At 44.4% G+C, this 14,753-nt stretch overlaps 1 protein-coding gene across 1 annotated transcript; it reads left to right on the top strand.

Annotated features, from left to right (window-relative positions):
- LOC147797018 (uncharacterized) lies at positions 1-14,034 on the top strand. The gene is made up of 7 exons (XM_087144943.1): positions 1-223; positions 3,672-4,288; positions 6,154-7,279; positions 7,631-7,927; positions 8,297-8,545; positions 9,019-9,203; positions 9,642-14,034. The coding sequence occupies exons 2-7, from the start codon at positions 4,061-4,063 to the stop codon at positions 9,915-9,917; spliced, it is 2,361 nt and encodes a 786-aa protein (XP_087001069.1). The 5' UTR covers positions 1-223; positions 3,672-4,060; the 3' UTR covers positions 9,918-14,034.
- The last annotated feature ends 719 nt before the right edge of the window (positions 14,035-14,753 follow it).

Here is a 14,753-nt window from a genome sequence, read left to right on the forward strand (position 1 = left end):
TCTGTGCGCACAACTGGCAGAGTCTCTCGGTCCAGAGAACGCATTTTTCCCGTACTCTCTGGCGTCCACTGCAGAGCAGAGTTGCGGCGGTATCGACCGCGCACTTGTCGGCGAGCAGTTGTCAGGATAGCGGAACTTTCGCAGAGAATTTTTGCCATTGTGCCGGTGCTCGTTCTGGTCATTTTTTTCCTCGAGGACGATCGGTTTATTCGCAAACATTTTGGTAAGTTTGCTTTATGTGGGCTCTTACCGTCCAATTAGTTCACTTATTACTTAACAGAACCATTGTCTTGGGCCGTCTCACGGGGACCAGGACCTTTCGATGTGAAGAAAACTGAACACAGTTCAGGAAATTGAAAGATTAGTGCAGTTTACCGAGTCGTTTCATTTGATTAATGATTTCAATTTTGTTGACTTTTTGTTAAGCACATCCTTTAATTCTAATGAAGCCGAAATCATCGATGTTTATGTTTCTAATCCATTTAACTCTGTAGTTACACCAGGCGAAAGGTTTTTTTTTACACTTTGTATGCCTGTGGTCTGCTTCCGACTTTTACGTTCAAACCGAACCCGTTTGTTTTGTCCGGGCAATCTCCCGTCGGTTGAGTGGTTTCTGTGTCCGCTGCGTATGCCGACAAGGCCCCTGCGATTTTCCGGCAAGCTTGAGACAGACTGAGCCGGTGAAAACCACCAAGACACCGCGGCATTGTTGGCCCAACAAAAGTACCAGCATGTTGTTTGGCCGCGAAACTTTGTAACCAAAACGGGGGCCTCTGCCCCGGTACTGGTCCCCTTAATTGCTTCAGAATGTGATAAAGCCCAATAATCGGCAATCAGGCGCAATGTGCAAGAAATGTCCTTGCCTTCGCGTCCCGTAACTAGGGTAGCCTCCGGATCAATATTTCTCATTCGCAGACGACCTAGAATGACGTTGCAATTCTTCAAAATTGACATTATTTTAGGGGGAACCATTGATGCGTCGCCGTTTTTGAGAGTAGAACCATCAGATTCAAAGTTACCATTATGCCACATTCAGTGGCATTTATGCGTTTTCTTCCCCTTAATCCCGAGAGGTAGTGTGTGTTTTAGATGATTGGAAGCCCAATGAGTCGATATTTCGCCGGCCCTTCAAAGCCCTGCACACTGGCGTCTTGGCGGCTTGGCTTTGAATTATTAATGGAGGACGAAGCAGGCAACTGGACTCTTGTCACGCGAACCTGCCAAGGGAAAAGGCTATAGGGTGGGGCACTTTGGTGAGGAAAAGAGTAAATTGGAAGTTGGTATGCAAGTGATCCTCACCAATGTGACAAAGTTGTTGGCTTGCAGACGCTGCAGAGGTTAACCGGTGGTGCTCCCATTTCATTCGACTTTTAAGGAAGGTGATCTTATTCAGGGCAACTAATTTTTTTTTACGAGAGCGGATATTATAGTAAAAGATTTTGTCACAGTTCAATAATTGAAGTTTTTTGGTGGTGATCAAGTGAGGTTGAAATATGGTCAATATCAGACGCGCCCTCTAAGAAAATTGGTGATTTTGCAAAGATGGCATCAAACACGTCACTCAAAGGAATGTCAAGGGTCATCTTGAGTGGATCTGTTCCGGTTTTTTTTTCTTCTTTTACGACACGTGCTGGCGTGGACTCACCAACCCCACCTGGACTTCTGTTGGACTCGGTCTCACCCAAATAACACCCCCTCGCATATTTGCAGTTGCCCCCAAAATATGTACCATTCCTGCTCTAAGTCGAGCAAACAACGGGACGGGGGCTTGTTATATGGTCCGGGTAATGTTTGGCTACCTTTGTGGATGACTTGTTGGCAAACTGCTGTTTGGGCTTGTGACGATATCGGTGGCTAAGTGCTTGCACAGCGGCTTAGCGTGCTTGGCGCTGTCACAGTCACACACTGGCTTGTGTAGCTATGGAAAGTGACGAAGGGGAGATTACCTTTTGGAGACGTCTCGTGTGGGTGAATTAGAAAAAGCGCTTATTATAATGATACGTCTGCAATTTAAAATTTTGGTAGACGGGTCCAAGAGCTTATATCGGTCCTTTTTACGACATGTTGCATGTGTGTAAATATTTTTACAACGCAACCATCGCTACCGATGCATTTCGCAGGGTTTTTTTTCTCCACCAGTGACTAATATGTCGACAATGTATGTTTTAATTGGTGAAGGACGTTTGGGGTCGTTTCATTTTCCCTCCCCAAATCATGGCGTTGCTTAGGAAATAAAAAAACGAATGCTTTGATTTGGTTAATCTGCTTGAACATAGTTTCGTCATGACCTAGTGGACATTCCGAAAGTGCCATTGCGCTCCGTTCCAAACATTTCAGTGGCTTCTCTGCACGTGTTCATGCGTTGCGTAAGCGCAGTTAAAACCTGAATCTCTCTCGGGAGAAAAAGATCGTGTCGGTATTTTTGCTTTTGTCTTTAAACTTGTTACAAATTACACGAAGGTGTACATGAGGGAAATACCGACAAAAAGCTACTGCACTCTCTACACATTTTGATGGTCTGTGTCCAAATTTACAGCATACTTTACGATTTGGTATTATTTTCATTCATAATCACTGCTTTACAAATATCTTTTTGCACTTTGGTAACAACCGGCTTTTTGTCGTGAGTTTGGTGAGATTGTTCATAATTAAAGGTAAGATCCATCACTCGGGTTGGGGTGCACAGCTTGCTTCCTTCACGGAGAACCGATCCCTGCATTATACCCAAGATGACTTAACCACGTCGAGCTCGAGACCCACCCTGAACACCGGCCCGCGGTGTCTTCGTGATTGACAAGCCCCATCAAGCTGCCATCTCGAGCCCATTTTAAAAGAGAGATCTGACATACAAACTCTACCCTATTTCCGCCGGTTTAACGAACACTTTTCTTCCTCTTGAGAGTAGCATAGAGAAAGGACTGTGAGTGGTATCTAGTACAGGCCAGGGATGTCACGCTTTATATCTTCGTTCTCGTCATGGCTCATCAATTTGGCCGCTAATTAGCCAAGTGTTTATTTATTTTTGTTTGTGTTGGCACTCACGCGATGATTCCTATGTCTGTTTTCTCCCTCCTCCCCCCCTCTCCCGGCCCTGTTTGTTTCCCCCTGCGGCGTTTTAATTTGCCGATCCATTCATGCATCCTGCAATCACTTACTTTTTTGGGGGGGGGCTGGATTGGCCGAGGCCGATTGGCACACGATTCCACCTGCACGGCTAAGAAGCCATCTGCACATGCTCAGACCAATCATCATGCCCAGCAGTTCTCGGAGGCGTTTCCCACGTGTCCCTGTTTAACGTAGTATTATCCACGGGATAATGACCATCTTTTTTTTTTTTTTTGAAGAGTGCACCTCGCTCCGGCCAGCACAGGGTCGGCTTCAAAGCTCAATAGCGCATTGATCTTTCAGGAGGGATGTTTCGAGAACCCTTCAGTACAATACCCACCGCCACTCTCTGTTTTGGTTCAGAATCCGAAGTCAACTCCGTGAGAGAGCAGCGTTACTTCCGCGGAGCTCGCATCGCGCTTCTGTTTGACGCGCTCAAAACAGCAGATTACCCGCATCGAGAAGGGTTTTTGCGCGTTTAACTTGTTTTCCTTTGACGAATGCAAAGTTGGAGGAGAGCTGAGTGACTGACCAAGCATTTCATTCCCTCCTTACATCTTTTGCAGGATCAGACGAGTCGCTGATACTTTCTTCTCAGACTGAAAGCCACCGTCTTCAGACCACGTGGAATCAGATGACAGGGTATCTCACAGAGCGCAAATGTACATTACGCTTTGTATCTCACATGCTCCATTGACAGTACCCACACTTTTGTTGGGGTACCTCTTCGAAAGAAGCTGAAGTAGCCACAGCAGAAGCCTTTGGAATCCGTATCTCATTTTGTGTGTTTTTCAACGTGCCGACGTACCGCGCAGACGCACTGCAAAACTATTTGCACTGTTTTTTTTAACTAAGAAACGTCACAAGCGAGATTTGTAGTCAACCTGTTGTTTCGAAGATTTGCTTTCGTCTGCTGACTTCAGCGAGTGTCAAAGTATCTCCAACGTCGACAAGCATGCACGAGCACAGAAGCACTAAGGTTCTCATCGCCTGTACGGTGTTGCTGGGTTGTTTCGGTCTCGTCACATCTACTCCAGTGCCGCCTACGGCAGCAACGCCTTCCTCAGCCGAGCTGCCGTCGATTGTCGCGTCTTCCCCCACCACTGAGCTCCTGGAGCCCGACGAAGCCACGGAGCTACAGAGCACGTTGCCACCGGCAACCGTCCAAGACTACGACGCAAAGGTACGAGAACTCGAAGTTTCAAGTTACCTGCATACAATATGGCCAACCTACATTTATCTATAATAATGGATGAATTTTATGATCCCATAGACCAATAGTCAACCGACGTTTATAAGGGGAGAATAGTTTGTTTTTTATTCTATGGATGAATGTATGCTTATAACAGTGTCGTTTTGCATATTGTATTAAACACACTTGTATGGGAAGACACTTCTGGTTCATACCCTGGTTCGTTTTGTTCTTTCAACACACAATTACGTTTATATTCACTATTCCAACGTTACCGACAACCTTTCATAAACCCAGATCAAAAGAGCCTATTTTTGATGTATATCCATGCCCACATTTTCAAATTGTGGACTAATAACGTATACACATCATTCCTCTGTACTGGAAAGCGATATAAATAACCGCAAAAATCGTTCGTCAAACTCTTAAAAAAATTGTGACCCACTCGTTCCAAATCTAACTGAATCCAGACGTTCAAAGAAGTGTTTTATGTATGAGCCAGTCAGTGGTGGAGATGGCAGCTTAAACAGGACATGCAAATACGAAACTCGGACGGATTGGTCTCGGTTACCAACTTTTTCTTGGCAGAAGGCTTGCACCAGCCTTTTGTTTATGGCAAAATTATGAACCTCCCTGCAGCTTACTCAAAGTCGGCAAACTTGCACACTGTTGACGACCTTAGTGATCTTCATTAAGAAAAAAAGAGTACCATTCCCACGAATAAGCAAACCTGTATCGCAATGTCTAAAAGATGATGTGTTGGACGTCGAAAGCACGGAACACAGATCGTGAAGCTTTCCCCGTTCCCGGACGGCAACCCGAAAGATTGACAAGCAAGGGAGAAAGTCATGTTGCCGGATACAAAACGCTTGGTTAGCCGTCGATAATGAAAGTCCTAATCACGCTCGGTCCTGTGGTTCCGACAGTGTACAATCGCTCGGCTCGGGCTTTACCCTTTTCCCTGAGCCTCGAGAAAAAGGGAACAATGCAGTAACAAGGCCGACGTCTTTTTGAATCGACCGAATCAAAGACCGGAAGGGTTTTCCTCTCATCAATGTTTGCCCAACACACTGGGTGACTTGAGTCTTTATACAGCTGCCTATCACTGCCATGCAAACTCACCTGTCACCAAGTACACATTTACACTTGCTCCATGGGTATATACACAGCGCCGTTCACCTAGTGGAGTTCTATGCGTGCCCTCATTTTTGGACTGCAAACGCGCATGTGCATTGCCTCAGATAATACTCTGAAAATGATGAGATTTTGCTTGCAGAAAACTGCGGTGTTATCTGTTGTCCCGCCCCCCGCCATGTTTGTCGAATTTCCAAAAACGAAACAATTTGTACTCCGAGGACGTCCAAAATATGGTGAGCACCGGCCTTGAATGATACGGCTGTATTTTGGACGAAACCCCTGCATTACTAATATACCCCCCATCTCAGCCTTCTGACGACACCTGTTCGAAAACCGATTGTGCATTTGCGATCAGAAAAAGACGGTGAAAATCACAGGAAACATGTAACTCAACGTAAACTACAGAAACAATGATCCCAACTTCGAGCGTCTACTTACTACTCACCCCTCTCAAAATTGAAAGTTAATTTTGGTCAAAATCATACACTAATACTTGACCTATTCTGTTTTTGAATGTCAAATAAAATGTCAATTCAACACATGTACATTGATACTTTGGTTGTTGATGAATTGTGTTGAAATCATTTAAGCATTTTCATGTTCAGTGCTCGCAGTATGTGCGGTGATCTGTTGGATTATTTCAGAATCTTGAAGGAATATGTGACACAATTTAAAAACCTTTGTTACATTTTCCTATGCTTGTGCCCTTATCTATGCAGAAATTTCTCCAAAACTATGGATACATGCCGATCTATAATCCTGCAAAGGGGAAGTGGGAGTTCTTAGATAGATCAAAGACATCCTGGCAAGACAGTCGGGCCGTCACGGCGGCACCGTCCGGAAAAAGTGCTGAGACCATGGACTCAGGGGAGAAGTCTTCCCCAAAGACGGCCAGTAAGAACGATTCCCTTGCCCAGGAAGAGCGGGTCAAGTTCGAGCAGGCCATCGAGAACTTCCAGCGGAGATACAAGCTGGACGTGACGGGCTCTATCGACGAGAAGACGCTGCGCTTCATGCAGCAGCCCCGGTGCGGCGTTCCCGACTACGCGAGTAAGTTCGACGTCAAGACCGACCCGAAGGCTACAACGAAGGGCGGGGCGGCAGAGACCACGGGGAAGCTGGACATGTCGGTTGGCGGTAAGGGCACCGCCAGCACAGCCGTCAACAACGACAGCGGCGTGATCGATACGACACTCCTGAGCAAATCAACGGGGTCCGTCACGGGCGTTGGGTCGACTGTCTCTTCGCCCGTTGCCAAAGGGGCGATCAGGACTCAGGCCACGCTGAAAGGTGGGGCGTCAAAGGCTTCGGAACCCATATCCATTTCCGATCTGCTCCAACAAACACTTCGGCCGAATCCGAGCGTGGGCGAAGCCGTTTCGGAAGGCCCTCAAAGACCGGGCGCCCCTAAAACAAAGGAGCCGATCTCAGAAGTCGTCACTGACTCAGTGACCGCGGTAGACGAAGAACTTGCGACGACAACCCGTCCAGCCCGTGCCGTCACGACGCTCACAACAGCTACGACGCCACATCTAAGCAAATCTGACCTCCCTCGCAGCAAAAGAAGTACCGGCGACGTCGGTAACCCGGCCGCCAAGGTGCGGACCAAGAGACTGTCTTACTATGACACCAACAGTAGTACCAGTAGCACCGCTATCACTTCATCCCGTATAAGCTGGAAGATCGATTCCAACTATTACTCGCGGCACTTCTCAGCGGACGATTTGAGGAGCCAGCTGAACCAAGCCTTTCGGAGGTGGGCCGAGGTGTTACCGGTGACATTCGTCGAGATGCCGTTGGGAGATCTCCTGCATGTTAACATTCACATTTCATTCTTAAATTCACGTGAGTACATTCTTTAGTTCAAGTGACCTGTGCTGTGACCTGACTTATGACGTCTCTATGACCTGGCTTAATTGGGATTGACTAGATAACAACTGGGGCCCCTCTACCTCTCTTGGGAAGGGCTCCTTGCAACACGGTGCGTTTCGGGAAGCAAATTATGGTGATTATAACCAGAATGTTAAACATGTCTAAATTGAAACACTGAGCAGTATTTATTGCTTCTCAGCCCATCTGAGGTTCTTCATTTCCAACATTCTCGTTCCAATTTTTGAAACTTTGTTCAGCGTGTATACCACCAATCAAATCTCAGTTCACAGCTCAGTCTTGTTCCACTCCTTTTTCTTCCGGCAGTCAACAGCGGTGACTTCACGTTCCAGTTCGCGAGCGGAGAGTTGGCGCGAACCACACGAACAGCCACCAACGAGGCCATCCACTTCAATGACGACGTCCAGTGGACGTACAATTCCCATCAGGGCAAGAACCTGATCAAAGTAGCCGTGCACGAGATCGGTCACGTGCTGGGCCTGTTCCACAGCGACATCGAGCAGTCCATCATGTACCCCGTCTACATCCCCTTCGAAAGCACCGATTCCAACTTCAGGGTATCCATCGACAACGAGAGCCTGACAAGAGCCCAGGCCATTCACGGTAATTGAATGATTGGTTATTTTGTTTGGGGGAGGGTTATATAATTAGACAGGGCGCAGTCCACTTTTGTGCAGCTTTGCCGATACTCATAAACGCTGGCATTCAGAGCGAACCAACCAGGAACGAGACTCCGATAACAAGATTATACTCTTCACGCCTTGAGTATAATGTTTTGGAAAGACCAACTACATTGCAGAGTACAGTAAAACATTGTTTAATTTCTATGTTATAAACTAATTCAAAGGCTTTTTAGGAGAGCGTTTTGGGAGGTCATCCTTATCCTACTCTGGATGGGTTGTGGATCACAGTTCCTGTCTCTTTGAATTTGGTATTTAACCTTTGCAAATTCTACCCTGATCCCTCCTTCAGGTGTTTGTGCGGGCTCCTTTGACACCATCCTGGACTGGGTGCGCTGGGTGGGTAACAGGAAAAAGTACAACTCTCTCTTTTTCCGGGGTGACGCCCTGTGGGTCTACGAGAACACCAACAACCGGGTGAAGACGGGCGACCCCCGCACCGTGCACGACATGTGGGCCTCCAACGTGCCCACCCACCTCGACGCCACCCTACAGATTCTGTCCCGATCCAGTTCCTCCGACGACCTGTACTTCTTCAAAGGTAAATGCTCTCCCAAAACTCCCACCTATAGCTATTAAGAGTGTGCCACGTAGGTCTCCAGTGTCGCTCCTATTTGGCTGACGGATGTTTCTTAGAGTCCTCGGCCGAAGCAAAGACACACCAGTGTCAATTAGGGCATTCGAATTTCTATGGCACATCCTATATCAAGATGCACTAACTCCGAAACCGCTGTTGCAAGCTCACTTCATAGTTATTACTTGTAATGGCACTTTCCCTGTGCAGTGTTTGCCAGAAATGATTCTCACTCTTAACCGGGGTAGCCTTCTTTGCTTAATCGAAAGGGTCACGATCTGCCCCAGATGAGATGACCTATGTGCCTGAACTGGTGTGTACGAAGTCATGCCCTAGGATCTTCGCGTCACTCGTTACATTTTGCTACAATTAGTCAGCATGCATTTATTGATGTAGTTGACAGGCTAATCGATCAGCAAAACAATCGTGTGCCATTGCAGGCAACAAGTACTACCAAATCAATAGTGCCACTCGTGCCGTGATGGCCAATCCGGACGGCACTTTCGGCAGGTCGATCGCCCAGGGTTGGCCGGCCAAGCCGGGCTTCCCTCGTATCCCAGACAACATCGACACGGCCTACTACGACAAGAGAGACGGCAACGTCTACTTCTTCAAGGGCAATCAGGTATGAACTCACAGGCTAATACAGTAATGCCGAAGTAATGGGATACTTTAAAATGCTTGGTGGCGCCAAACGTACCTGTCCCTTTTTACCAGTTTGAGCATGCGTGCATAGTTCTGAGCACGCGCAGTGGTGTGAGAAAACTAATATGGCTGCTGCCACCAGCGTCTCAAAGTCTCGCAGCTGTTACTGTTAACCTCACTTACGCTTACTGAGTTGCTGTGCTTAAAACGGGAACAAAATTTAAAATTACTGGTAATCTTGCTTTTCTAAACGTGTTGAGGCTCACTTGTCAATTTCCTGATACAAATGGCCAAGTGTTCCCAACATAAGCCCTGAAACAATTCAATGTTTTTTTTTCAGCACCTCCTTCCCTTGATGTTAAAAATATGTTCATCTCGACATCTTTTAAGAATTTTTATGTCTCTCGATTGCCGACAGGTGTATGCCTACGATATGCAAGCCGATGGCTGTTGTCTGGACAACTACCCGATGCCCATCAGCACCGCCTATCCCTACCGGTACAACATGACCAGCGGTCTGCCCGGGGACATTGACGCTGCCTACTACTCCATACACAGTCGGAAATTGTTCTTCTTCAAAGGGGACGTCTATTGGGAGAATGAGACTTACAACCCCGGCCTAAGTACGGTGGTAAACAAGGTGGGACCTGGCCAACAATGGAACCAGCGATGGAACAATATCTGTGACGTGTAGTAAAAAAAAAAGCCAAAAAGGATGGTATCACTGTCACGGTCAACGCGCACTATCGACTCGAACTTTCCGTAAAATCGTTTCCGTTTGACCTTCTGTTTGGGTTTTTCGAAACGGCAATAGACTTAATATCAACGTCTACTCAGCTCTTCCGTACTTGTATGCAGCAGCTATGATGAAATTCGGTCGCGCTAGCTGCAGGGCTTTTTTCCGTAAAAACGTCGTGTTTGTCACATTTAGTCGATGCGGATGTTCGGTTACAACTAAATGACGTGTACATGAGTGACATGTCGCTCTCGGCTAGTTTGTAAATGAAACCAGTACGGGCGATTCACAACAGTGCGCCTCCAAGAGCTTGCAACGCGTTGAACAATTACAATGCGTGAAATATGTCGACCCAATGCGCGTTTGGAAAGGGTCGACAGATTTCGCGCATTGTGATTTGCCAACGTGTTGCAAATTCTTGGAGGCGCACTAATTGTGAAACGCCCGTATTCAAAATACAATGTCTGCCTTACATTGGAAGGTTGGAGGTCTCTCCGGCAGAAAAGGAACTCAGGAGACTAAATAATCCACAGCCCTATAAAGCTTGAAGCCAAACCATGAATGAAGCCGTTCGATGAATCAGGAAAAGCCCGGCTGTTTGACCACAAAAGACACTGAAAGGTAGGAAAGCCTTGTACTACCATTAAGTATATATTTCCTTAAAGCAAGAGCATGGACAAAATATCTGGCAAAAACGATTTTTGGAAAGAAAGCTTTCTAAATATGGATCTCATAAGAACGAACTGGAGAATATATAGCTAGAAAAATGAAGCTGAAAACTATACTCCGCACAAACAAATTTGGAAAAGTTATACTTCACTTTTTGAAACTATATACTTGATGGCACCACAGGGCTTTCGTAGAAAGGTATCACAAAGTTCGTGTACATGCGTGCGTACCGTGCGAGATAGTAGGGAATCAAAATGTGCAATCGGAATGTTACGGCGCCCAGTCCGTCACAGGGGGGGCTAGGAACAAATAAAGAAACTAAAAACGGGTGAAAAAATTCTACCCATTTTTTTTCAAGGCGTCAGAGGAACAGGATAAATGGAAGTTTTGTCCGTAGTAGAAAGAACTGCGAATAGGAAGTATCAAAAGATAAAATCTGTAAATCGGTCTTGTTTATATTATTGGCTTCTACTTGTTTTATGAACTTATTTATCTTTTTTAAAAATTTTTTATTTACTTTTCCTCTTTCGCCAGATGTGTTTAGTTGCCATCTTATCTGTGGAGTGAATTTTCTGTACAGTATATATATATATACATGTATATCAATTTATCTTTAAGAAGAGAATGGTTGAAAAATCCACCACAGTAACAAAGAAACACTTTAATGCCTTTTAATGGCCTATTTGCAGGTTATCAAGTTCGAATGGAATGCAACCTCATTCGTGAGACATTTTTGTCATAATACCAGATTGTTTTAGACTTCTTCTTCTTTTCACCTGCAAAAGACGTTTCGTTTTTACCAGCATTTGAGTTCAGGAAGGAACTTAAAGGGTGCAGTCTCAGGATCTCTTCTGGCAGTTTTTAAATCGATTTGTAAATAGGAGTTTCTTCCGATACATTAGTCGGTTTTAACTATAAATAGTGTAAGGTACTGTAAATTGCAATTTACGCCCACCGCCTGTTAAAGTTATGATCACCCGCTCAAGAAGGAGTATTTTCATTATGACGAATCTACTGCCGTCCATTTGCTGTTGTGCTAAGTTTGCCTGTATGAAAACTGCGCATGTGCGAAGTTTCCATACTATTTTTCCCCCTATGAGCACTCTTTACAACTGCGCATTGTGTGTGAGTGCACGTTTATCGGTGGGTAAACTCGTCCCGGAGCGGCCCATAACACTCCACTGCACATCGGCCCTTCTCTCCCACGTGAATTATTAATGTACTATATCGACGACGCATACCAATGCAAATGTGCCGAGTAGAGTTAGCGCTAACGTCTTTTTTTCAGAAGAAATCCAACACTGACCGCTGATATGATTTTATACTAACAAAAACAGCAGAAATGTAGCTGTCGATATCTTACCGTCTGAGACCGGACTTGTTGAAAAGTTCTGCTTGCCACGTACTGTGTTTTGACAATTCCCAGCTTAATAGACCCTATTTAGGTGGAGGCCATCTTTGATCTTATTCCCAAAATCTGTTTTACATATTGCAAACTGTCGATTAGGATGGCACCAGACTGTTTTATACTTCCGTGCGTTCCAAGCCTCCCTTTCAGAAATGTTCAGAATGTGGCAATGTACAATTCTATGTGTTCAATCAAGAATTTAAAATCATCAGAGTAGACAGGTGCAAACTGGTCATGAAATATCATTTGATTGCTTCATTTGTACTCTCAACATTCAGAAATGAAGAGTGAAATCGCTTTCAAATTCAATTCAAAGTCTATGGCGTTTTCCTGTAATTCTAAACAAATCCACCTGTGACATGAAAACTGGCCTCCAAAACTAAGACTTGACTGCTGTTGTTGTCAATAACTTCCTGTCGGTTGTTAGAGTCTGTGATCTATAAGAACCGGAAGTTTTACCCGCATATGTGCATTTTTTGTTTCAGAATTCCAACGCAACAATGCACCCTGTTTCCGTCTTTTATCCCACACTTGCGTCCACATAAATTATGTCCATATACAATACGAGAAATACCACTTCACATCGCTCCGTTGGAACACTCTTAGAATAGTGATGATATACTTGAATTGATTTGAATCGAGGCAAACGCAGTGTCGAAAAGTTTGTCGGGTAAAGTGATATTTGCTTATAGGTGAAATGGCCATTTTTATTATTGGTGTAAATAATGAATATAAATGTATAATTAACAAGTTTGTACAAGCAATAAAATTTATATTTTTCTTCTCTACAGTAGACTAGAAATGTACTAATATTATTGTACATAGTTTATTGTCCGCTGTTTGTCCCCATGGCAATACAACCCGACAAACTTTTCATCGACTATTTCCAATGGTTTATTGACCGGCATAATTAGTAGGCCTATCTTAAGAATGTTTGCTTACGCCGTTTTAAGTAGTGAAAAGTAGCTGCACTTTTGACAAATATCTTGGTTTTTACTAATTTGATAACGTAAACCGTGAGTGTTTGAATTGAAAATGGTGATGGGAACAGGATACCAACTAATGACGTCATCGTGACATCATCAAGCTTAGAAATGACCTGTGTAATGTTTCTTTAAAGCCTCTATTTAAGTGTGTTAGATCGACAAGAGTGAATCGTAGGCCTAGCTTTAGTGTTTCTTTGTCTGGCACGAAATGAACACTCGCTTTATAAACCAATAAAATTCTATTCAACTATTTATTGTTTAACACTAACCCTCTTGACTGCATACACATTGTGTTTGTTACCTGAAATTTGATGTTGTTTTCCAATGCAAAACGAATGTGGGAGAGATTATGTACTGTTGAAAAAAAAATGGAAACTTTCTTCCATGATATGCCACGAAAAATTATGCTATAAGTGTCGGAAATAGACTATTTGGAAATAATCTTCTTAAAGGTTGAAGGAAGTGATGGGAAGTATATGCAACGTTACAGCACATTTTGGGGAAAATCTAGCAGTGATTTCCTTATATAAACTCAGCCTCGTAACCCTCATGACGACGGGGAAATTATGACAACTTGCAGACTACTTGTGTATATTAATCACAGTCGTCAAGTGTGTTCAAAGTAAGGTTTTTTCCTCTGGCATTCCCTTATGTCGCAGACAGCGAACTTTTATTCACGTGAATAATTCACTTTGAATTGGTAGAATGTTGAACGTTTCATAATGACCTGACAAACTCACCCAAGTCCCTTCCTCTACAAATTACTTTATAGACAGTCTTAATCTTATGAATGTACATGAAAGGACTGTACAAAAAAATATGTACAAATCGTCTTCTTTTTATGTCAGTTCTGTTTATGTAGCCGACATCCTCGGTCGAAGCTGTATATTACGGGGACATTATACAATAATTTAAAGTGCGCTTTGTGTGAAAAAATAACTTCAAAAAATTACTTTATAAATTTATGATTGTGATATGCTTTAAGTGTCCGTTGTATGGACTTCGTAAATCAATAAAAGAGTTATAATATTTCTTACAATAAATTTCAAGAGTCAGTTTGTTTGTTAATTTCTCAATACGTAACAGCGTGTGTTTTTTGAGTGGGGGGTTCAAGATTTAGTTCAGAAAGAGGTATTTCTCAAAGCTGACAAAAGTTAGATCGCGCTTCCTCGCAATCGTCGGACAGACCTTGAAGACAGATGTGCTTTCCTCGGGACACTTTACAACTGATAAACACCAACATTTCCTTTCTTTTTCAGCGTCCAAAAGTGCTGGATTTTCCCGTCATACCAACATGAATTTCTGTTAAAATAGCGCGCAAGTGCAAACATTAACCGAGTTACCTTCGTATTTTGACGCGTGCTAAGTTCGAACTGACAAGGAATAGACAGCCACCGTCCCCCAGTCGCAGGAAAACTGACGAGAAAAGGTTGAATTATTAACGTAAACAGCAATTATTCGGACTCGCCGGGAGCGATATACACAATTTGAGTATTTACGCTTACACCACCGGTGATGAATGGCTGGGGTTTGAAAAAAAAATGATAAAACGGTAAGTCCGCTAATGTGACCACACGCAGGCAGGCGTGCGCGAAAGACCTTCCCCGATGGGCGAGATGGATAGCACTTGGAGCACACTGACTTTGTGCGAGGGTCGAGTCGAGCCAGGTTGAATGAACGCTCTAGGGGTGAAAGTGCTGGTGCAGAAGGCCGTTGCGTGCGAAGGCTGAA

This window comes from Acanthaster planci, linkage group LG13, assembly GCF_054643075.1.
Source record: "Acanthaster planci isolate LZ-2023a linkage group LG13, COTS_SCS, whole genome shotgun sequence".
NCBI classification, from domain to species: Eukaryota; Metazoa; Echinodermata; class Asteroidea; order Valvatida; family Acanthasteridae; genus Acanthaster; species Acanthaster planci.